Raw genomic sequence first — 26,193 nt, forward strand, 5'->3', positions numbered from 1 at the left:
TATCTGCAGGAGGTGCCGAGTGCTGGGTTGAATATACATTGGTCCTAGAGCATGCTCCCACAGCTGGTAAAGTGCTGGGCTTTTCTCTAGATTTCCAAACAATTCCTTATGACCTCTTTCTCTTATGGTCACTTACATTTCCTACTACTGAAGAAAATTAATTTCAGTCATCTGGGTTGTTTGGGGGGAAGCTACACGACGCAGTTCACAGAGCTCAGACTTTGGAGCCACGGTAAACTAGATCTGAAGACCAGTGGTAGCATTCACAAGGTGATCACGGGCACGCAGCAAACGCCCCAGCCTCGATTTCCTCACCTCTAAAACTGGGTTCCATAAAACCAGTGAGCACAGTTGCCGTGATGATTATGGCCGCAATCTTTTTACCCCTAGGTAAGTGCCGGCAACAAGCTGGCTGCTTAATTAGTAGTAAGTATTATCAGCAGGTTTTAGTTTACCTGAGAACAGATGCTTTGCCGTTTTGTCTTTGGTAACAGAACTTGTTTTACTGAGATTAATACCACCAGAGCAGCACCGACTAGAAAATTCCCCAGCTTTGCAGGGCAAGGCATGTTCTTTTCCTCTACAGAGCTGATCACATTTTGTAGTCATTTGTTTTTACATTTATCTATTTAGCACCTGTGTCTCCCTCCGGATGTTTTGCTCAAGCAGCACAGGACCCTGTCTGCTTGGCTGCATGCTGAATATTCTCGGGCTACAAGACAGTGGGCCCAGGGCCTAGCACCCGGCCTCCAGTACAGAACGTACAGAAGGGAAAACCCAAACAAGCATGCTTTAACTAGGCCCCTGCACCCGAAGTTATGGTCTGACTTGGGACAAATTACAAAATCTTCTTTACCCTGAGGCTCCTCTTCTATCAACAGGAATAAACGCACTTAGCACCCAGAGTTACAAAGGTTAAAGGAAATAACCAAATTCACAACCTAGTCAAGTGTCTGCTAGTGGTCCAACAAACACGAGCTGCCTTTATTGCTCTGACACATCACCAGTGGGGCAGACAGTGAACGCTTTCTTAGTGCCAAGCAGTGTGTGAAGTGCTCTACATGTGTTATAATACTATTTATTGGTACAACTTACAACAAATCCAGGAAGAAGTGAATATTATCATTCCCATTTTACAGATTCACTAACAGGCTAAGGGAGGCTACATTCCAGTCCAAGGTCACACGGAGAAGAAATGGTGATTGAAACTTGAATCTGGGCTGCCAAGGTTCGCGTTCCTTCTCTCTCACTTCTACCTGACCACGTGCCTGTGAAATCTACGTGTTCGATAGACAAATCTGCAGACAGCCAGCTGTTAAATGCAATGCGTGCAGCCGTTTGTCAGTGCTAATTACCAAAAACTACTCTCGTAAACAACTAAAGACAAGACAGGTGGATCCATGTTCCTGCTCACAATGTTCTGCCTTGAATGCTCCTGCAACGTGCAGAAACCCTTCCCAATACCACTAGATCCAAATGTATTCTTTTTCATTTTTTACATTTGCACAGGGCTTCTTAAGGCAGAAGGCACCTGCAATAATTCCATCTTGGTTCCTTTCAAAGTTTCCAGATTAGCCAAAATCAGTCCCAGAATAGACACAGCTCATCAATTCTACAATGGAACACACTTGATCAAGAACCAAAACCTTGTCCTGGTTCGGAAAAACTATAGATCCCTCTTTGTTACTGTCATTATAAAATCCCACCAGTGTCTTTTTGAATTATGGTTTTCTCAGGGTATATGCCCAGTAGTGGGATTGCTGGGTCATATGGTAATTCTATTTTTAGTTTTTTAAGGAACCTCCATACTGTTAGTTTTTTAAGGAAGTTAGTTTTTTAAGGAATTCTTAGTTATTTAAGGAATCTCCATACTGTTCTCCATAGTGGCTGTATCAATTTACATTCCCACCAACAGTGCAAGAGGGTTCCCTTTTCTCCACACCCTCTCCAGCATTTGTTGTTTGTAGATTTTCTGATTATGCCCATTCTAACCAGTGTGAGGTGATATCTCATTGTAGTTTCGATTTGCACTTCTCTAATGATTAGTGATGCTGAGCATCTTTTCATGTGCCTCTTGGCTATCTGTATGTCTTCTTTGGTGAAATGTCTATTTAGGTCTTCTGCCCAGTTTTTGATTGGATTGTTTTTTCGATATTAAGCTCCATAAGCTGTTTGTATATTTTGGAGATTAATCCTTTGTCCGTTGTTTCATTTGCAAATATTTTCTCCCATTCTGAGGGTTGTCTTTTTGTCTTGTTTATGCTTTCCTTTGCTGTGCAAAAGCTTTTAAGTTTAATTAGGTCTCATTTGTTTATTTTTGTTTTTATTTTCATTACTCTTGGAGGTGGGTCAAAAAAGATTTTGCTGTGGTTTATGTCAAAGAGTGTTTTTCCTGTGATTTCCTCTAAGAGTTTTATAGTGTCTGGTCTTACATTTAGGTGTTTAATCCATTTTGAGTTTATTTTTGTGTATGGTGTTAGGGAGTGTTCTAATTTCATTCTTTTACATGTAGCTGTCCAGTTTTCCCAGCACCACTTACTGAAGAGGGAAGCAGCCGCATAGCACAGGGAGATCAGCTTGGTGCTTTGCGAAGACCTAAAGGGGTGGGATAGGGAGGAGGGGAGGGAGGCTCAAGAGGGAGGGGATATGGGGATATATGTATGCATATGGCTGATTCACTTTGTGGTACAATAGAAACTAACACAGTATTGTGAAGCAATTACACTCCAATAAAGATCTATTAAAAAATAATAAAATTTAAATTTTTTTTTAATTTAAAAATTAAAAATTAAAATTAAAGAAAGAAAAATCCCACCAGAACTCATTATTTTGCTGTCTGCTCAGCTGGCAACCAGACATGGAGATGAGTCAACTCCAGCAGAGCATCGAGTTGGGGAGAACTCTAAAGGCCCAAACCCGCTGCAGCAAGGCGGGCCACTTACCCTCCGCGCGGCTCTGCTGACCCCTAGTGTTCTATGAAGACAAGGCCAACAGAGAAGGGGCTGTTCCCAACAGCTGCAAATTCCCACACATTAAATAAAAGCATTTGATCTTATAAAATATGTTGTGTACATACCCACCTGTGAAAACAGCTTCGCCAAAAGCCTAAATGTTCAACATTAATTTGCAAAGCCAACTCTGGTCCGTAAGGGCGAGCAATTCTTAGGACACTAAGTCTTCCAAGTCCCTCCCACACCCAGCCCTCCACCAAACTGCCTGCAGTCCTTCAGCATGCTTTTAAATGCTTTTAAATTTAAAAGCATCCCCCCCCCCCCGCCCCCCAGATGTCCCTCCACGCCCTCTGGCCTGAGTATAAGAGCGGCTGCTGGGTCACTGCAGGGCAACACTAGACAGGACCAGACACAGAGCAGCTGAACTAAACTACTCCTGATCACCATGAGTTTGTTATTCCATCATTTTACAGATGAAAATATCGAGAGATATGGAGGATTATGCTCAAGGTCACGCAGCTAATAACTGGCAAAGCGGGGTCTGCGCACGAGCCCGTGACTCTGCTCCTCACTCCAGCATGACGCCCCCGCTGGGATCCCCACACCCACAGGGTTCTCTCGTGCCTGCCTGACAGGTCCACGTTTCTTTACTTTCACTCACGACCTATAACAGGTCTGCCTTTTAAGCACCTTTTCCGTCCACTGTCCCTCGGCAACAAAACCCGCTCAGGCCACCAAACGACTTCCGGCTCCCCAAGCCCTCCGTGCTCGAGTCAGGTCACGCCTTCGCACCTGGTCCCCGCTCAGAGGCTCTTCAGCCCCTGTAGGTGGGTTGCTTCCGCTCTCTGCAGGGAAACCCCTCAGGGGAGCCCTCCTCTCACCCTCAGCACAGTAGGTCCCCGGGCCGCATCCCGAGCTGTCCCACTAGGTCTGCATGTGCCCAGGGCTGCTCTTTGGACCAGCAGCCTAAGAGCCAGGGATTACACCCTGGTCATCCCTGCACACGTACTGCCCAGCTCAGAGCTCACACCCAGCAGGCCACCCGGAAATCGTGGTGAGTGATGGATCCAACCCAGATGTCCGTTCGTTTGCCAGCACTGCTGACGGCTGGTTTCCACCCTTCGGTCAGTTTCCCATAAAACTGAAGCTTCCCCGTCAAGTGGTGGGTTCTCACTTTTCCTGCCCATCTTTACCAGAAACGTCAAGGGAAACCGAAACACCTTTTCTCAACCCTTTCCTGACGACACATTCCCACCCGTGATACCGCCATGCTCAGCAGCTTTGAGCCCACAGAGCGTTGTTTCCCGTACACTAAGTGGCTCCAAACATTGTGGGATTTTTTTCTCTTTTTGGTTTATTTGTTTGTACTCGGTTTATTCGCTTGATTCTGTTTTTGTCTCCCCTTCCGGGTTAGGCTGGCAGCTGCCACTTCTCACTCCCTTCAGCTGCCTCCCTCCCAGTGTCCCATCTAGGAAGTTAGCTGTGGGGAGGGTCCGGGGGGTGCAGTAACAACCTTCACAGAAGAGGGAACCAAGGCACAGAGAGGCTGATTTACCCAAGGGGCTAAGCCAGATTCAGGCCCCAGCAGTGCGTATTCCGAGTCGCTGTGCTGAACTCTTACGCTAAAATATTTAACTTTTTATAGATTGTGGTTATAAACATATGAGGTATCAAAATATATATGAGCAGCATACACATCAACTCTAAGATGTTCATTAACTCCATTGCTTTATTTCTATTTTAAAAATCAAGAACCTCTGCAGTCAATATGGCAAAATGTTAATATGTTAAACCTAGATGATAGTCATGTGTGTCTTATTACTCATTCTCTCTTATATGTTCAAAATACAAAATGATCGTAAAGTCTCTCTCCCCTCCCCTCCACCCATCCACCCACTACCCTCTCTCTCACCTGAGCCTCCCAGACCCACATATTTAACAGTCTTTTCATTATATCCACAACTGAATCCATCAGCGTTCCCCCCAAACTCCCTCTGCAGCTCTCCCTTCTCCGAGCACAGCATGACCATCATTTACCTAATTAATCAAGCCAGAAACCTGGGCGTTATTCTGTCCGCCCTCACATACGTCATTAATCCCTTCCTTTTCACCCCCTAAACATGTCTTCGATCTGTTGGCTTTTTTCCATTGACCGTCCCACCACCACTCAGGTGAAGCCACCTACACTGCCCACCTGGACGCCTCAAGAGCCTCCCACCTGGCCTCCATCACCATGCTTACCCTATTCCAGACAAAGGGGATCCCATCATTCCCATGCTTTTAAGACCTTTCTTTCAAAACCCACTGTTCTTAGAATAAACTCCAAGTTCTTCACCTGGTGAATGTCTATCTTTGCCACGAAACTGTCAGCTCAATGAGAGAAGAATCTGCCTTCTCCACCTCTACGCCCCCTCCCAGCACAATGCCATGCTCAGTAAAGATCTGCTCGATCACAGTACCTGTATTCTAACCCTAGTCCTGAGTCCTTAACCAAACTGCTTCACTTTTGAGTCTTGGTTGCCCTGGCCATAAAAATCCAAGGTAGATTAGACAGATTGTAGACGTTTAGCTAGATTATTGATTTGGGGATTTTGCAGTAGCAACCTGCAACTAAATGTTCTGATGACTTTGTCTTATTAAAAACACATCCAGATTCAAGTAATATTTGTGGAATGCCTTAGGTGTAAAAGGAGCTGTACAAAGTACTTTCACAAACTTCATGTTTTATAACATGAACAACCCAGATAGGGTCACAAATGGAATCGCTTCACAAGTGACAAAAGTAAGGTGACAAGGCATAAAGCTTGTCGTCCAAGGTCGCAAAGCTGGTGAGAGCCAAGTTGTTTCTCCAATCAAAAAAAATTTTGAAAGAACAGAAATCTGAATTTTGAGGGTAAAAGACTGTAATACAAAGAGGTGAAACAGCTCCCTTAATCAAAGTTTCAAGTTCTGACTCCAGCGTTTTAACCGTGCCATACTGAATGCTAGCACAGCAAAATCAGATGGTCTTTTGGTGAATAAGCTCCAGGAAGACCGCGTTAATTCTTCCACTCATAGGAGGACACACACCCACCTGTCGAAGGTTGATGTAGACTGCATTCTGGAGAAATTCCGAAGCTTCCATGCTCCGCTTCTGAATGGCGAGGACACGGACGGCCTTGACACACGCTTCTAACTCAATCACCCCGGCGTTCTTATACTGTAGGGTCAAAAGAGAAGAGGAGAGGTGTTTCTGTCAGATCGTGCAGTCTGTACCACAGGGACTCGGTGACACTGAGCAGCACATCCCCACACGAGGAGCTGCAGCACCGCCCACCCAAGGGGGGGGAGTTTGTGTTTGAGAAAGTCTATCCCTTAAGGGGGCAAAAGGGGTTGGTGGGACTGAATGAACCTATAAATGCCCATATAGATATGTTTGCATTCATTCAAGTAATACAACCAACAGTAGCTGGATATTTTACAAAATTTCAAAATGTTATCAGTGGAAACTTTGCTATTCACTTCCACTTAATCTCGTGCTCGAAAACATTCTTAGACTCTCTCACACCTGCAGCTTTGATGCAGTAGTTGTCAATTCATGTTACTCTGTTACAAAAGTTCTAGCTCCTTGTATCACTATATCTGTCCTCTCTTAGCACGTTTGATGTCTTTCTGGTTATCTCTCTGAGTTACCTGTTCCTGCTTCTCAGATCCTGAGAGGAAGGACAAATGAAGATACACGAACAGAAAAGGTACCGTGGACTTCACGTAGCCACTCAGTAATGATCCCGGCAAGAACTTCTCCAATCTCACCTTCACCTCTCAAAGTTCTGCACAAGGTGACATCCAGCCAGGAGAGCTGCCCTTGCCCACTTGAAAGCTGTGTGGCTCAGACGCGGGGACAGGCCCAGAAGCTGGTTCTGGAGCCCAGGCCCCCCTTTTCTGTGCCTTCCTCTTTCCCAAGGCCCCAACTCGAAGCCCTCCATGCTCCCTGTTCTTCTGCCCTTTTTATTTTTTTTTCCTAATTATCCCAAGCTGGAGTGGTTTTCATCTGATGTATCTGAAAAGACTTCCTGCAGCTGGGGAAGAGGCTTCTGGAGGTAAATCCATGTATTCTGGTGCCTGAAGAGCGCCCGAGGCCGAGAGACCCCCACCAACACTCACTGAGGCGTTAAGCGTGCTGCGGAGTCAGCCGCCCTCCAGCAAGTGTTTGCTGAGACCCCAAGGCCTGCCTGGCATAACCGCTCATGAAAATGCAGTCTGCCCACTTATCAATTATTAAGAAGCAAAAATATCTAATTGCCCATGTTTCTTACGAACATTATTTGTAAGGTGGAAAAAGAAATTACTGTGCCAGAAAGAGCAGGTCTCCACTGTTTCCTCATTTCCAATATGTAACAGGCACAGAATTTGTGATATATTACATGTAATTTATCAAAGACATCACAAAAAGAAACTATACTTACCTAACTACCAATACTGAAGTCAAAATCTATCAATTTTATATACCATTTAATGACACAACAAAAAGAATCTAACAGGGACTTGATTCCATTGAAATATAATTATTTCCTTTCCTTCAAAACTCTTAAAACAACTTCTACTGAAGTGAAAATAGAAGTCAACTCGGTTTTTTTTCACATATTTTGGTTATAGTTAAATATTTTAAATATTACAATGAAATTTAAATTGCATTCATAAAAAACTGTTCATATATTAGTAGAAAGATATACAGAATCAATGGGAATTAGGAAAAGAATGGACATTTACTAAAAGTCTACTACATACCTAGTCTTTTACAAGCATTCTCCTGGAACATAAGCTCTCTGATGCAGGGGCCCCCTTTTTCACTGCTGAGTCCCTAGTAATCATCTACCAAGGCAACAGCATAGAACTATGCAATCAATATTTTAGAAATAAATGAGGGAATTATCTCATTTAATTCGAAAACAAACCCCTAAAATAAATACGGAACTTATTTACAGATAAAGGAAATAGGGTCCCAAAAAGTAAAGTTTCTTGGCCAAGGTCACAAAGCTAGTAATTGGTGAAGGCAGGATTTGAACTCAGGTCTGTCTGACTCCAAAACTAAGGTGGAAATCCCATTCCATTAGGGAGGTCCAGCACCACAGACAATCCTCCTATCTTTGTTCAGATCTAGCCTTATATAGCCTTAGCATCCCATACACAGGGAACTCGAGGACAACCTATAACAATAAGGATTTTATAGCCAGTAATTTCTTAGGTCTTATTTACAAAGTGTCAGCAGATCAGCAGAAAAGCTCTCTAAGAAGGTATTTCTAAGGATAAAACCAAAGAGAAAACCCATAAGGAAAAGATTTACTATATTAAAAACATTTTTGACCACAACCAAAATGAAAAACCTCATAAACAAAAGGCAGGCAACATCAAGAAAAAGATTTGCAATATATGTCGATGGCAGAAAAGAAGCTAATATCCATGACTTACAAAGAGCTATCACAAAGCAATAAGAAATGCTCCCTAATTTAAATGTATGCAAAGGACAAAAACGGATAATTCATTTTAAAAATGCAACTGGCTAATACATGAACAATGTTCAATACCTCACTGGTCATCAAGTGCAAACTAAAACAATGAAAAATTACTTTCGCTCACCGTATTGGCAAATATTTTAAAAGGATAGTGTCTGTTTGTGGGAGAACAAACTATTATAAAGCTTTTTGGAGGACGATACAGCAATGTATACGTAAACTCTAAAAAATATACGCACACTTTTTGACTCAAGTCCACTTCTGGGAATTGTTTCCTTTTAAAAAAAAAATCAGTCCAAAAAGATTTATCCATCAGGGCATTTATCACAGCACTGTTTAAAATGGTGGAAAAAAAAATTGAAGGAAAATAATATTCAGTAATAGAGAATTGGTTAAATGAGTAATTCTACATCTTTTCATTCCCTGTTGGAGAAGGAATTTGGAGAGTAACTTGAAAGTAACCTATGATAAATGTAAATGTCATATCCAGTGACTAAATTTCCAGAAATCTTAACTAAAGGAATACTCATACAAGAACAAAAGAATATATGTACAAGAATGTTCAAACATTTTTTCTAAGAGTGAAAAAGTGAAGATTCAATAACGCAGAAAAACACATAATCTGCCAAATGAAAAATGTAGGTCTCCACACAGTAAATAAGTACAGAATGCTCACCATTTTATGATCTAGATGATATAATACATTGACAAAAAGAACAGAAAATAGATATTAAAATGTTATCTCCAGGCTTCCCTGGTGGTGCAGTGGTTAAGAACCCGCCCGCCAACGCAGGGGACACGGGTTCGAGCCCTGGTCCGGGAAGATCCCACATGCCACAGAGCAACTAAACCCGTGCACCACAACTACTGAGCCTGCGCTCTAGAGCCTGCGAGCCACAACTACTGAGCCCTATGCCATAACTACTGAAGCCCAAACGCCTGGAGCCCGTGCTCTGCAACAAGAGAAGCCACCACAATGAGAAGCCCGCACACTGCAACGAAGAGTAGCCCCCTCTCGCCGCAACTAGAGAAAGCCCACGCGCAACAAGGAAGACCCAACACAGCCAAAAATAAATTAATTAATTAATTAACTTTTTTTAAAAAATGTTATCTCTGAGGACTTCCCTGGCAGTCCAGTAGTTGAGACTCCACGCTTCCACTGAAGTCGGGGGATGCAGGTTCGATCCCTGGTCAGGGAATTAGGATCCCGCATGCCGTGCAGCACGGCCAAAAAATTTTAAAAATTTTTAAATAAAAAATACTAAAAAAAATTTTTTAAACATTATCCCTGAGTAGCAGGGCTATGATAGCCTCTTTTTCTCCTATTTTCAGACTTATTAAATTAAATATACATTATTTTTAATCAACAAAAACCATTTTTAGGCATATAGTATTATGCATTGGGGAATAATACATGAATACTTACAGAAACAAATAATTAGGAGATACTGCAGCAGCATTACACAATGTAAAACAGGAACTTCTGGTTAAAACAACACAGTCACATAAAGGATCTACAGAGTAAAATCACCTTGCTGTAATAGGAAATGGCCTCCTTGTATTTGTCAATTATGTCTTCAGGGCTAAGGCAGTTCTTAGCCCGTCCAATCTCAGTGCTGGTATCTGGATTGATGCCATTGGTGGTGAGGGCACCTGCAAACCGAGAGGAAGAAAAGAAATAATCTTTTGCTTTTTCCGTCTTGTTTCTTTGTTACTTTAAAAGAAGGGCACAAGTAAGATAAAGCTTGAATATTCCCAACTGAAATTTAAATAATGAAACCATTTTTAAAGTCTTCACAGCTTATACACTCCCTATAATAGTCTTACCATCAAAGCACTGTATTAAATGTTAATTAACTCAGAATAAGTTTTCCTCCCTGTTGAAACTTTTTATTAAAGAACATGAAATGCATTATATAAAAGTAACATGTCTATAATAACTAGCTTAGTTGTCTTGACAGCAATGCAGTCAGTGCGCATTATCTCCCAGCAGTAAGCTCTTCTCTTAATGCTAGCAAGAAACCACACTGCACCCTCAAATGGAGATAAACTATGTGAAAGTATTTTCTGAACTATACAGCACTAAAAAAACATAACTTACAAATACTGGCATCCTTTCTGAGGCTGTCATTTTCTATTTCTGGCCAACCCCTGTCAATAAGCAGAACCACCTAATTCCCTAGCCATCAAACTCACAGGGGCAAGGGTTCTGGAGACATTTCCATTTATAGAATGTAACCAACTACACAGAGAACTCTGACAAAAAAAAGATGAAATACTCTTTGATTTCAGAGAACACTCAAAAAATACTCTCGTAGGCCCCACAGCAGGAAAAGCTGGGCTTCTCCTAAGCCACTTGTTTATTTCAGGGACACTGAGCATCTCCGACAAATTCTGTTTCCCTCAGGTCTACTGGGAGACTCAGGCACACATTTGCCGTTGATCTTAGAACTCACGGGGCAAAGGGTGTGTCTCACACGGCCCGCAACCTTCACACAAGGTCATCTCCTTGCCTTGCTGTCTAAACTTGGTCCTATTTTCTCACCTGCTCACTTGGTATTTTGTTATTCTGTATGCTGCCTCAAATGCTTTTTGGAACAAGACAGAAGAATGAGTGGATAGATACATGGACAGATGGACAGGTGAAAGCTGGGCAGACGGACAGAGAGACTCTAAGCAAAGGGAAACAAAGAACACTTCCTATGCAAAATCCTCTTCTAGTCAGGGAAGAAAGAACCATAACAGAGAACTGGGAAGAGGCAGGTGGCTTAGGATTTTGTGTTTCTACAGATTTTGTGAAAAATCACAGCAAGAGATAAGAGGGTAGAACTACAAATAATAAAAGAAAAGGGCATGCATGCCTGAAAAAAATCTAAAATATTTACTTTCTAAAGAATAGATTCAAATCAGCAAGGCCCAACGACACAATCTTTGGGTCCTTACAGAATTGAGAAGTCCATCTCCAAGCCACAAGGCAACCCTTTGGAGCACTGAGAATCTACACTGGGTGGTCATAAGGCCATCACAGCAAAAGCTATGTTATTCTGCACTAACGAGGAATCAGAACCTATGTGGGGACATCCATGCGTGTCCTCATTTACAACCCATGGCAGCGCTATGCGGGGGGGGACTCCTAGTGAGCCCCGTTTCTGCAAGGGAGGAAACAGGTCCTAAAGAGGCTGAGCATTCCTACTGGCTCTCCAGATTACAGAGCCGGTTGCTCCAGAGCAGGATTCGAACCCGGGCCTATATTTTTAACCACAGTACTATCCTGCTTTGTGTGTTTTTCATGTTTACAATACCTTTGTTTCTGGCATGAAATAATATTTCATAGATGATAGGTTATCTTGATTTATCTCATTAGCTCTAATAATGTGTCCTCATATTGTTGAATTTTACTCTTTTCCCTTGGAGAATGGAAGGGAAAGAGTGGGAGTCAGAATGAGGTGGGCTCTTCATTCTTCCTATGGTACCTCACCTCATCCAAGAAGCCCCAACCAGGGAGAAGGAGCAAATGTTCCCTCCATCTTTAAAAAAGAAAAAAGACACCACTGATAATGGGCGTTCCCTTAATGATTTACTTAACTCCAGTACAGAGGCAGGGGTGGGGGGGGAGAAAAGCATATACAGAAACTCGAAAGAATATAACCTGTAAGAAGGTAAAAAGAGCATAGCTCACGGGAGAGCTTAGTGGGTCAGAATGATTTAATTTCACTCAATAAAAGAATAACACACTCTAAAAATACTAGTATGCAATGGATTTGATCTTTCTTGACACCTATAAAGTTTTGACAGCCCACATGTAACATTACTGTGAACCAGTGAAACAAGGAGTCTATAGACAGGAAAAATCAATGCCACAGGCAGGCTGAAACCCAGGCTAGAGGAAAGGAAAAGAAAGAGCATAGTTAAGAAGTGGGGAAAAGCTGAAAAAAAAAAAATCATCACAAGGGCTCCCCAGTATCAGTCCAACAACAGTTTAATAATTCATTCAAGAGAAAGTTACTGAGTTCCTATTATGTGCAAAACTGTATAGGAGGCACAAGCTGGAAAGTCAACAAAAGTAAAATGAAGCAGAAATAAGAGGGAATGGGACTTCCCTGGTGGCACAGTTGTTAGGAATCCGTCTGCCAATGCAGGGGGCACAGGTTCAAGCCCTGGTCTAGGAAGATCCCACATGCCGCGGAGCATCTAAGCCCGTGAGCCACAACCACTGAAGCCAGCGCACCTAAGAGCCCATGCTCTGCAACAAGAGAAGCCACTGCAATGAGAAGCCTAAGCTCGCCGCAACTTAGAGAAAGCCCGCGTGCAGCAACAAGGACCCAATGCAGCCAAAAATAACTAAAATAAATAAATTAATTTAAAAAAAAAAAGAAATAAGAAGGAATAAAACAGAGACAAATGATGCAGGAGAAAGAAAGGCAAAACCATAAAAAGAGGAGAATAACAAGGGTAGCCCCCGTTCACCGCAACTAGAGAAAGCCCGCAAGCAGCAATGAAGAGCCAACGCAGCCAAAAATAAATAAATAAATAAATAAATTTTTTAAAAAATTAATATTAAAAAATAATAACAAAAAATAAATAGAATTGTAAAGTTAGAACATTGTTGAAAAGTTATAAAATTACTCCGAAAAACAGATCAAAACATATATATGTAGGAAGGCTGCCCCCGTGTCATATATAAATGCAAACTTATTTTTGTTCATTCATGGGTACTAAATTACTTTATCCAAGGCATAATATTTTAATTAAAACAAATAATCAATATTACACTTCTCCTGTCAAATCTAGTTCATAAATTTGCTCTGCTATGTAACCATAACGTGTCTAAGATAAAGCTAAAATTAATGAAAATACCTTTGTATGGTTTGTGGAACTCTTCTCAAAATTCCAGGCTTTTAAAATAAATCTCAGCAGTATTTCTATATTATCTTTTTTCTTGTGAAACAACAGATACTGTTGTCAAAATTCTGTCATTACAATGATTCATGAGCACCATGCTCTAACTAATCTGCCAGACAATAAGGCACTATCTAGACACTGTGACCAAACAAAATGAAATATAAGGAAGACAATGACCCTATTCTGGAAAATTTACAACCTATGTCAACACTGGGGTTTTTCTTTCATTGGTTAGCAAAATAAGGTAAATCATATACTTTCTTAGAGCATTCTGTAGCCATGACTCTTCTTTTAGTGTAATGACCAGAAAAGAGTTAAGTATGACTTTATTAGGTCAATCAGCAACAATCATCACTGGAGGGTAAGTAATGCGGTATTAACTGATAGCAATGCTTCCGCCTACATTAGACCTAAAATAAAACTACACTGAGTTCTGCAAAGTATTATAAAGGAAGAGATGAGGTCCCTAATGAGAAAAAATTAATAAGAAATCAAAGAAGTAAAGGCTTTTTAATTAACTATTCCTATAGAAAGGATAAGAGTATGGTGGTTAAGAGAACAGATGCTGGAGACAAATGTGTGGGTGTGAATTCCCACATCACCACTAACCAGCTGTACCCATGACAAGTCAATGAACTTTTCTGCATCTCAGTTTCCTCATCTATAGACTGGGGATAACAACAGTACCTATCTCCTAGAACTGCTGTAAGAATTAAATTGCTTTTAACATACCTCAGATCTTAGATATGACACCAAAAGCACAAGCAACAAAGAAAAGTTAGATACAGTGGACTTCATCAAAACTTTAAACTTCTATGCTTCAAAGGACACCATCAACAAAGTGAAAAAACAACACACAGAATAGGAGAAAATTTTTGTAAACCATATATCTGATAAGGAACATGTATCTACAATATAAAAAGAAATCTTACAACTCGATAATAAAAAGACAAATAACTGAACTAAAAATGGATAAAGGATCTGAAAAGACCTTTCAGTGATCCAGAAAGGATCTCATTCAGATTCGAGAGAGAAATTAAACCGTTCACAGACAAGCAAAAGTTAAGAGAATTCAGCACCACTAAACCAGCTTTACAATAAATGCTAAAGGAACTTCTCTAGGCAGGAAACACAAAAGAAGGAAAAGACCTACAATAACAAACCCAAAACAATTAAGAAAATGGTACTAGGAACATACATATCGATAACTACCTTAAATATAAATGGATTAAATGCTCCAACCAAAAGACATAGACTGGCTGAATGGATACAAAAACAAGACCTGTACATATGCTGTCTACAAGAGACCCACGTCAGACCTAGGGACACATACAGACTGAAAGTGAGGGGATGGAAAAAGATATTCCGTGCAAATTGAAATCAAAAGAAAGCTGGAGTAGCAATTCTCATATCAGACAAAATAGACTTTAAAACAAAGACTATTACAAGAGACAAAGAAGGACACTACATAATGATCAAGGGATCAATCCAAGAAGAAGATATAACAATTGTAAATATTTATGCACCCAACATAGCAGCACCTCAATACATAAGGCAAATGCTAACAGCCATAAAAGGGGAAATTGACAGTAACACAATCATAGTAGGGGACTTTTAGCACCCCACTTTCACCAATGGACAGATCATCAAAAATGAAAATAAATAAGGAAACACAAGCTTTAAATGACACATTAAACAAGATGGACTTAATTGATATTTATAGGACATTCCATCCAAAAACAACAAAATACACTTTCTTCTCAAGTGCTCATAGAACATTCTCCAGTATGGATCATATCTTGGGTCACAAATCAAGCCTTGGTAAATTTAAGAAAATTGAACTCGTATCAAGTATCTTTTCCAACCACAACGCTATGACACTAGATATCAATTACAGGAAAAAATCTGTAAAAAATACAAACACATGGAGGCTAAACAATACACTACTAAATAACCAAGACATCACTGAAGAAATCAAAGGGGAAATCAAAAAATACCTAGAAACAAATGACAATGAAAACACGACGACCCAAAACCTATGGGATGCAGCAAAAGGAGTTGTAAGAGGGAAGTTTATAGCCATATAATCCTACCTCAAGAAACAAGAAACACCTCAAATAAACAACCTAACCTTACACCTAAAGCAATTACAGAAAGAAGAACAAAAAAACCCCACAGTTAGCAGAAGGAAAGAAATCATAAAGATCAGATCAGAAAGAAATGAAAAAGAAATGAAGGAAACAATAGCACAGGTCAATAAAACTAAAAGCTGGTTCTTTGAGTAGATAAACAAAATTGATAAACTATTAGCCAGACTCATCAAGAAAAAAAGGGAGAAGACTCAAATCAACAGAATTAGAAATGAAAAAGGAGCAGCAACAACTGACACTGCAGAAATACAAAGGATCATGAGAGATTACAAGCAACTATATGCCAATAAAATGGACAACCTGGAAGAAATGGACACATTCTTAGGAAAGCACAACCTTCCGAGACTGAACCAGGAAGAAACAGAAAATATAAACAGACCAATCACAAGCACTGAAATTGAAACTGTGATTAAAAATCTTCCAACAAAAAAGCCCAGGACCAGAGGGCTTCACAGGCAAATTCTATCAAACATTTAGAGAAGAGCTAACATCTATCCTTCTCAAACTCTTACAAAATATAGCAGAGGGAGGAACACGCCCAAACTCATTCTACGAAGCCACCATCACCCTGATACCAAAACCAGACAAAGATGTCACAAAAGAAGAAAACTACAGGCCAATATCTCTGATGAACATAGGTGCAAAACTCCACAAAATACTAGCAAACAGAATCCAAGAGCACATTAAAAGGATCATACACCATGATCAAGTGGGGTTTATCCCAGGAATGCAAGGATTCTTCAATACACGCAAATCAGTCAATGTGATACACCATATTAACATATTGAAGGATAAAAACCATATCATCTCAATAGATGCAGAAAAAGCTTTTGACAAACTTCAACACCCATTTATGATAAAAAGTCTCCAGGAAGTAGGCATAGAGGGAACCTACCTCAACATAATAGAGCCCATACATGACAAACCCACAGCCAACATCGTTCTCAATGGTGAAAAACTGAAACCATTTCCTCTAAGATCAGGAACAAGACAAGGTTGCCCACTCTCACCACTGTTATTCAACATAGTTTTGGAAGTTTTAGCCACAGCAATCAGAGAAGAAAAAGAAATAAAAGGAATCCAAATCGGAAAAGAAGAAGTAAAACTGTCACTGTTTGCAGATGACATGATACTATACATAGAGACTCCTAAAGATGCTACCAGAAAACCACTAGAGCTAATCAATCAGTTTGGTAGAGTAGCAGGATACAAACTTAATGCACAGAAATTGCTTGCATTCCTATACACTAATGATGAAAAATCTGAAAGAGAAGTTAAGGAAACACTCCCATTTACCACTGCAACAAAAAGAATAAAATACCTAGGAATAAACCTACCTAAGGAGGCAAAAGACCTGCATGCAGAGAACTATAAGACACTGATGAAAGAAATTAAAGATGATACAAACAGATGGAGAGATATGCTATGTTCTTGGATTGGAAGAATCAACATTGTGAAAATGACTATACTACCCCAAGCAATCTACAGATTCAGTGCAATCCCTATCAAACTACCAATGGCATTTTTCACAGAACTAGAACAAAAAATTGCACAATTTGTACAGAAACACAAAAGACCCCAAATAGCCAAAGCAATCTTGAGAAAGAAAAACGGAGCTGGAGGAATCAGGCTCCCAGACCTCAGACTATACTACAAAGCTACAGTAATCAAGACAGTATGGTACTGGCAAAAAAACAGAAATATAGATCAATGGAACAGGATAGAAAGCCCAGAGATAAACCCACGCACTTATGGTCAACTAGTCTATGACAAAGGAAGGAGGCAAGGATATACAATGGAGAAAAGACAGCCTCTTCAATAAGTGGTGCTGGGAAAACTGGACAGCTATATGTAAAAGAATGAAATTAGAACAGTCCCTAACACCATACACAAAAATAAACTGAAAATGGATTAAAGACCTAAATGGAAGGCCAGACACTATGAAACTCTTAGAGGAAAACATAGGCAGAACACTCTATGACATAAATCACAGCAAGATCCTTTTTGACCCACCTCCTAGAGAAATGGAAATAAAAACAAACAAATGGGACCTAATGAAACTTAAAAGCTTTTGCACAGCAAAGGAAACCATAAACAAGACCAAAAGACAACCCTCAGAATGGGAGAAAACACTTGCAAAAGAAGCAACTGACAAAGGATTAATCTCCAAAATATACAAGCAGCTCATGCAGCTCAATATCAAAAAAACAAACAACCCCATCCAAAAATGGGCAGAAGACCTAAACAGACATTTCTCCAAAGAAGATATACAGATTGCCAGCAAACACATGAAAAGATGCTCAACATCACTAATCATTAGAGAAATGCGAATCAGAACTACAATGAGGTAGCACCTCACACCAGTCAGAATGGCCATCATCCAAAAATCTACAAACAGTAAATGCTGGAGAGGGTGTGGAGAAAAGGTAACCCTCTTGCACTGTTGGTGGGAATGTAAATTGATACAGCCACTATGGAGAACAGTATGGAGGTTCCTTAAAAAACTAAAAATAGAACTACCATACGACCCAGTATTCCCACTACTGGGCATATACCCTTAGAAAACCATAATTCAAAAAGAGTCATGTACCACAATGTTCATCGCGGCTCTATTTACAATAGCCAGGACATGGAAGCAACCTAAGTGTCCATCGACAGATGAATGGATAAAGAAGATGTGGCACATATTTACAATGGAATATTACTCAGCCATAAAAAGAAACGAAATTGAGTTATCTGTAGTGAGGTAGATTGACCTAGAGTCTGTCATACAGAGTGAAGTAAGTCAGAAAGAGAAAAACAAATCCCATATGCTAACACATATATATGGAATTTAAAAATTAAAAAAAAAAGGTTCTGAAGAACCTAGGGGCAGGACAGGAATAAAGACGCAGACATAGAGAATGGACTTGAGGACATGGGGAGGGGGAAGGGTAAGCTGGGATGAAGTGTGAGAGTGGCACTGACATATATACACTACCAAATGTAAGTCAGAAGCAGCTGTATAGCACAGGGAGATCAGCTCGGTGCTTTGTGTCCAACTAGAGGGGATGGATAGGGAGGGTGGGAGGGAGACGCAAGAGGGAGAAGATATGGGGATATACGTATGCACTTAGCTGATTCCCTTTGTTATATAGCAGAAACTAACAAACCATTGTAAAGCAATTATACTCCAATAAAGATATTTTTTAAAAAATGGATAAAGGATGTGAAAAGACATTTTTCAAGGAAAATGTACAAATGGCCAATAAGCACAATGAAAAAGATGCTCGAGGGCTTCCCCGGTGGTGCAGTGCTTAAGAATCTACCTGGCAATGCAGGGGACACGGGTTAAAGCCCTGGTCCAGGAAGATTCCACACACCACGGAGCAACTAAGCCTGTGCGCCACAGCTACTGAGCCTGCACTCTAGAGTCCCTGAGCCACAACTACTGAGCCTGCGTGCCACAACTACTAAAGCCCACGCACCTAGAGCTCGTGCTCTGCAACAAGAGAATCCACCACAATGAGAAGCCCGCGCACAGCAACAAAGAGTAGCCCCCTCTCGCCGCAGCTAGAAAAAGCCTGCGGGCAGCAACAAAGACCCAACGCAGCCAGAAATAAATTAATTAATTAAATAATTTTTTAAAAAAGAAAAAGATGCTCAATATCAATAGCTATAAGGGAAATCAAATCAAAACTACAAGGAGGTGGAGAAAACCATAATTAGAAAAGATACACGCACCCCTACGTTCATTGCTGCACTATTTACAATAGCCCGGACATGGAAGCAACCTAAATGTCCCTCAACAGAGAACGGATAAAGAAGAGTTGTTACATATAGACAATGGAATATTACTCAGCCATAAAAAAAGAACGTAATAATGCCATTTGCAGCCACGTGGATGGACCTAGAGACTGTGATACTGAGTAAAGTCAGACACAGAAAGACAAATATCATATGATATTGCTTATATGTGGAATCCAAAAAAAGGGTACAAATGAACTTATTTACAAAACTGAAGTAGAGTCACAGATGTAGAAAACAAACTTAGAGTTACCAGGGGCTGGGGGGGGAGGGATAAATTGGGAGCTTGGGATTGGCACATACACACTACTATATATATAAAATAGATAACTAAAAAGAACCTACTGTGTAGCACAGGGAGCTATACTCAATACTCCGTAATGGCCTATATGGGAAAAGAATCTTAAAAAAAGAGTGGATATATGTATATGTGTAACTGATTCACTTTGCTGTACACCCAAAACTAACACAACATTGTAAATCAACTATACTCCAATAAAAATTTTAAAAAAAGAAAAAAATATATATATTATGGCAAACTTTTATGATATTTTAACATTAGTAAATGTACACAAATACTTAAAAATACAAATAAAAATTCTATTTCCATTTTAAACGACAAAAAAAAAAAAAAACTACAAGGAGAAACCACTTCACACTCACTAGAACAGCTATAATCAAAGATGATAACACCCTGACCTGGGGCTCCAGGAGCCCCGAGGGCAGCTGCATGAGGCTGGCTGAGAGGGAGGACTTAGCTTGGCTTTGTCCCACTCCACTCTGAGCCTTCTCGTCGACTGGGTTTAGATGGCTCCCGCAAAGAAGGGTGGCAAGAAGAAAGGCCAGTCTGCCGTCAACAAGGTGACGACCAGAAAATACACTATCAACGTTCACAAGAGCATCCCTGGAGTGGGTTTCAAGAAGCGTGCCCCTCGGGCACTCAGAGAAATCCGGAAATCTGCCATGAAGGAGATGGGAATTCCAGATGTGTGCATTGACACCAGGCTCAACAAAGCTGTCTGGGCCAAAGGAATAAGGAATGTCCCGTATTGTATCCATGTGCAGTTGTCCAGAAAACATAATGAAGATGAATATGCACCAAACAAGCTCTGTACGTTGGTTACCTATGTACCTGTCACCATTATCAAAAACCTAAAGACAGTTAATGTGGATGAAAGCTGACTGTTGATTGTTAAGTAGAAGTTATAGAACTGCCAAAAAAAAAGAAAAGTTAATAACAAGCATCGATGAGGACATAGAGAAACTGGAACTCTCACACACTGCTGCTGAGAAAGTAAAACAGCACAACCACTTTGGAAAACAATCTGGCAGTTCCTCAAATGGTTAAACATTTAGTTACTGTATGACCCTGTAATTCTAATTCCTAGTCATATACATAAGAGAACTGAAAACGTATGTCCACATAAAAACATATATGAATGTTAACAGCACCATTACTCATAACAGCCAAAAAGTAGAAACAACCCAAATGTCCGTCAGCTGATGAAGGGGTAAACATAAAGTGGTCTATCCATATGGTGAAATATTATTCAGCAAAAACAAAACATGAAGTACTGATCCATGATACAACATGGACAAACCTTGAAAACATTATGCTAAGTGAAAGAAGTCGGTCGTAAAAGACTACAAGTTGTATGATTCCATTTATATGAAATGTCCAGAACAGGCAAATCCAGAGACAGAAGAGTGGTTGCCTGGGGCTGGGGGAGGATGGGGGAAATGGGTGGTGACTGATAATCTGTATGGGGCTTCTTGCTGGGGTGATGAAAATGTCCAAGATTGATGGTGATACACAACTCTGGTCACAGAGTAAAAACCTCTGTATATTTTAATGGGTAAATTGTATTAAAACTGTTAAGAAAAAAAAGCACCTTGGACCAGTGCCTTCACGTAGTAAGTGCAAATTGCTGATTTTCATTATAGGAAGAAGAAACTCCCATCAACATTAAAATGGGAAAAGCAAATTTGAGTTAACTGAAACTGGACAAAAGATCACTTCACTTGAAACAGCTGTTGAATGTACATGCAATATTCAGAAATGACAAGAAACAACAGTGTGACACCAAGAAGCATTCTGTTTCAAATGCCCATCAAGGGCTCGGAAGCTGAGCTGCTAGAAGTGACTGGAGAAGTTCTTCCCCACCTCTGCACCAAACAGCCAAAGACGGTCAAACTCCTCCTTCTGGCCTTTGAAATGGCTGTGGGGAAAGAAGGCAGCAAAAACTCTGAAACAGTTTGCTTCAAATAACTTATCCATTTAAAGTTCAAAAATAAAATGAAAGTGATACAATTTCGTGCTGGGTTTTCTATAGAGCCGAACGATTTTGCCACCCCCGAGAGAACACTAGCAGAGACTAAGGAGAGTCACAGCACACTGCTCCCAGGAGTCGTGAAGTGATTCCCCACCAACACATGTGCCAGGGTCTAAAGGGCAGAGAAGAAGAGACTAACGTCTGAAAGGCAGATGAGATGTTGGCAAGTGAAGAGAAGGCTGCGGCCAGTCCTGGGACAAGCCCCGTGAGCAGAGGCTAGAAGGGCTCCAGGCGAACTGGGGAGGTGGGGGGCGGGCAGAATCTCAACTCTCTCCTTGCTCTCCCTCGGGGAAGAAGATAGAGTTGCGTCCTGGGATGCCAGACCCTGGCTCTGCGTCCTTTCCTGCCAGCCTCATCCTCTCCCTGAACAACAGCCCCACAGAACCACCCTGACTTTACTCCCAGCACTCGAAACTCAATTTCAGCTCTATACAACCTTATTTTGAAAAGTTTCAGAAATAAAAAATATTATATTCTTTTTTTAATCTCAACATATGACTGATTTTTCTGACAGCCCTAAGCTACTTCTACTTGGTAAAGCACCTAATTCTCCTGCAAGTGAACCCCGTACTTTCCATCAGGCATAACTAGCCAGTCTGGGCTCGATAACTTCTACTGCTCAAATACCAATACATCTAACATTGATTTCATCGTTCATCTGTTTTGGACGGGAGGTGAGGGAGTATCATTCAGTTCCTCGGCCCCCCCTCAACTGCTTTCTCATCAGCAACTCAGGTATCCTAAAATCAAAGCAAAACATTTGTTTTCCTTCCTCTAGGAAGGAAAACACTTTCCACAAGCTCCATCAGGAAACATCAGCCTAGAGAAAGAATGCAACACAAATGTTAAAACAAAAATCTACAAACCTGAAGCAATTTCATTTCAAAATCAAGATACACAATGAGATGAAAGTAAATGTGTTGGTCACAAAGCATGTGTAAGCATGACCATCTGATTTTCAGCCTTCAAAGGAAGGGAGGGTTTTCATTTTTTATTATTATTCTTTGTCATTGTCCAATTAAGGCAGAAAACAACAGAGCTCATTACGAAATAATTAAGCACTGCAATAAAAGAGATTTTTGCTGTATTAATTACAGAAGGCATTAAGCGGGGAAAGGAAAACTCACCTCTGTAAAAAATGCAAAATGTCTTTCCCTGTTAAGAACACACATACAAAATGCAACAGAGAATTCAAATTCACATTGAGAGGAGAGTAAGCCACAGAATCAGAGCGAAGTCATTACTATGAGTAAATTCAGAATTAACTGGACAGGCATGCTCAATGCATTCAAAGAATTTTAAAGGCACACTGCAAATCATTCACTTAACCATGCTAGAGGAAGAATTTCCCTCCTCGACAAACAACATAAATCAATAGGGTGCCCCATGAAACAAGGAACAAACAACAATCAGGTGTGTAACAGTTCTGATTTAAAGTTACTTAAATCAGTATGTTCCAAAGATCATAATCCAGAAATTTTAACCATTCATTCACACCACCATGAAACAAGCACTTAAAAAAATAACCAAAAGAAACTAAGCACATAGATCATGTACCTGGATCAATGAGAACTTCTTGTGCCCCTGGAAGAAAGAACAGATTATGGTCTTTTATTTGAAAAACAAAACTACTTTTAAAGATAACTGCTAAATCACATTTCATAATTCACATAGCCTCAAAATAATCTGAGACACTTGTACCTGATCAGAAAAGCAATTCTGAGTAACAGTATGTTACAATTCAGTGCCTTTATGCTTTAGAAGGAAAAAAAGAAAAGGAAAACTATTTCTCATATCCTGCAGAAACTGTAAAGTGCTTCCCTATCTCTCTCCCTTCCCACTTTCCAAGCTTACGCTCCCTAACTCTTCTGAAACAAGTATGAGAATTTCTTTTCCCACAAATAAGCCAAGTGACAGAAGAATATCAATTTATTTGTGTAAATATACGCCCACACCTTGGCCTGGAGGAGAAAGGTATCAGAAGGCTATATGGAACCTATTTCTCCTTCCTAAAATCACACACGCACACACACACACACACACACATTCACACAGACACAGACACACATACACACTGATTTACTGGACATTTCACAAGCTAAGGATTTCCAACTTCTAGAAGGTAGCTCTGTAGTTAGTTTACAACACAAAACAGTTAACTTCATTATTATCAAGAAGCTTTTGAAAGCCTTGATCATCTGTTAAACCATCCAAATATCAATGAGACCCAATTAGCCTTCTCTATAGAACGTAATTTCCCATGATGGCAAAACACACCCTAAGAGGAACTGGGTCCAAGAGTCCTGCTTATCGTTAGCTATGATCATTTTTAAACATGTTAACAAGATTCAGAAAGGTTATTTCCCAATAACATATATTCTTACTGAAAGAGCATATGTTTTCAATCGTCCATAGAGAATAGGTCCCATGATGCTACTTAAGAGCTACTTTGTGTATTGCAATCTCCATTTTTAAATGCAGACTAAAAATCACTGCAATCTAGAAGCCACGATTATAATAAAAAACAGGTGCTTTCTATTGGATAATGACTATATGCCAAACACAATGCTTGACAACCATCACGTGCGATTGTCGGGGCAACCCTACAAGGTAGATGGGGATGAGGAAGCCTGCAGTGCGGATGTGGAGCCAGGGGTGCTGCATCATCACACACTCCACAACGTGCCCACGACGAGTGCTGACAGATCTGCACTGAGGGGACACTGAGCTGTGTGGAAGCTTGGGGAATGTGAGATTTCCAGATAGTGGTAAAAACTTCCTGTTCAGTGAAAAACCCGGTCAAATATATTATACTGTGCCATGTCCTTTGAATAGGGAATATGATTGAGACTTTTTCGATGCCTCAGAGTCATAATCACAATCATCAATTACTCGACCTCTCAGGCCGTCCAGGGATGAACCAGGCCCCATGCTAAGTACACTGAGATTGCAGAGCTTTTAAGGTTGTTTAATGAAGTTTGTAAAAATCTTTCTGTCTCATGCCTCACACAGGCAGTCAACTAGCACTTCTCACTGGTGTGGATGTATTAATACCACCTGAAACGATCCTTTTCTGCCTTTTAAGCTAATCCATCTAATCCAATCTTTTCAAACAGCAAAGAACAAGCTCAACCACAAAAAATGGACAGCGTTTACCAAATGAACTTTAACATCTAATTGGACTCCCTGGAAGCCCTTTCCTTTTATTAAACCCACTTCTAGGTACGTAACAGTCTTCTGACTGGTCGACTTTGCTATCTGATTATCTGGCCTACTCAGAAGGCTTCCCACCTCATTGTGTGTGTGAGGGGGTGGGGAGATAATAATTGGTGCTGTCTGAAGAAATCACAGTGAGAAAAAGGAGCACCCTCCAGCCAGGTCTCCACAGACACGAGTACCTCCATGTGCTCAGAAATTACATTATCAGCATCATCAGCCTGCAATGGACTGATTTCACATTAACCAAATTCGTAAAAGACTGACGTTAAGAAAATCAGAGTGGGGAGGGGGTGGGGTGAGATGTGACAGGGTAAGAGAGTGTCATGGACATATATACACTACCAAATGTAAAATAGATAACTAGTGGGAAGCAGCCGCATAGCACAGGGAGATCAGCTCGGTGCTTTGTGACCACCTAGAGGGGTGGGATGGGGAGGGTGGGAGGGAGGGAGATGCAAGAGGGAAGAGAAATGGGAACATATTGTATATGTATAACTGATTCACTTTGTTATAAAGCAGAAGCTAACACACCATTGTAAGGCAATTATACTTCAATAAAGATGTTAAAAAAAAAAAAAAAAAAAAAGAAAATCAGAGGCTGGGACTTCCTGGCAGCCCAGTGGTTAAGACTCCACGCTCCCAATGCAGGGGGCACGGGTTCGATCCCTGGTCGGGGAACTAAGATCATGCATGCCGCAGGGTGTGGCCAAAAAAAAAAAAAAGAAACAGAGGTTTACCTTATTAATGTAACAGGAGACATAAAATTATCGATCAGACTAAAATATCGGAGTTCAACAATCAGTACATTTTCTCCCCAACGGCCCAATCACAGGCAGGAGGCCACATGGCAAGCATGGACAGATGCAGAGCGAGAGGGATTTCCTAGATTAACTTGATGGACTAAATTTCTATTACAGGGACAGACCTGCTGCCTAGACCACAATGAATGCTGGTCACGGTGCATGCACAGTGGCCGAGGCACAGCTGTGAACACTTGTGTAACTCTCCCTTTCCCACCCTTTCCAGGCTGACCGATGGACCGATGTACATAGAGACCCACAGACGGGCTGATACCTCTAAAAACCCAAAGCCCACCTCTGAGAGCCTGGAAGCCAGACTGCCGGGGTTTAAATACCAGCTCTGCCACTTACTAGCTCTGTGACCTTGGTCAAATTACTTACCCTCTCTGTGCCTCAATTTCCACATCTGTAAAGTTGGGAAAATAATCAAACCCACCTCACTTGACTGTTGTGAGGATCAGAGGATTAAACTAGTTTCTGCAAAGTGCTTAGAAAAGTAGGCAGCACATTTTAGGTGCCCAACAACTGTTAACTATGAAGCACGCCCCGCCTGTCTCCCT

At 40.8% G+C, this 26,193-nt stretch overlaps 2 protein-coding genes across 3 annotated transcripts in view; one reads left to right on the forward strand and one right to left on the reverse strand.

Annotated features, from left to right (window-relative positions):
* TRAPPC9 (trafficking protein particle complex subunit 9) overlaps positions 1–26,193 on the reverse strand; it is a 522,236-nt gene that overhangs the window by 457,409 nt on the left and 38,634 nt on the right. The window contains exons 5-7 of one of the 2 annotated variants that reach the window (XM_068525829.1): positions 23,172–23,198; positions 9,975–10,096; positions 6,025–6,150 (exon numbers count right to left, since the gene is read on the reverse strand). In XM_068525829.1, the coding sequence (XP_068381930.1) occupies positions 6,025–6,150; positions 9,975–10,096; positions 23,172–23,198 (275 nt within the window). The remainder of the gene's footprint in view (positions 1–6,024; positions 6,151–9,974; positions 10,097–23,171; positions 23,199–26,193) is intronic. The other variant, XM_068525830.1, reaches the window with a different exon arrangement.
* LOC137751338 (large ribosomal subunit protein eL31-like) lies at positions 20,089–20,463 on the forward strand. Its single transcript, XM_068525866.1, has one exon. It carries the CDS (start codon positions 20,089–20,091, stop codon positions 20,461–20,463), a length of 375 nt encoding a protein of 124 aa, XP_068381967.1.

This window comes from Eschrichtius robustus, chromosome 17 (assembly GCF_028021215.1).
Source record: "Eschrichtius robustus isolate mEscRob2 chromosome 17, mEscRob2.pri, whole genome shotgun sequence".
In the NCBI taxonomy this organism is placed as follows: Eukaryota; Metazoa; Chordata; class Mammalia; order Artiodactyla; family Eschrichtiidae; genus Eschrichtius; species Eschrichtius robustus.

What these genes read in the sequence shown, in the direction of transcription:
- LOC137751338 (XM_068525866.1), top strand. Translation starts at nt 20,089, where the DNA reads ATGGCTCCCGCAAAGAAGGGTGGCAAGAAGAAAGGCCAGTCTGCCGTC.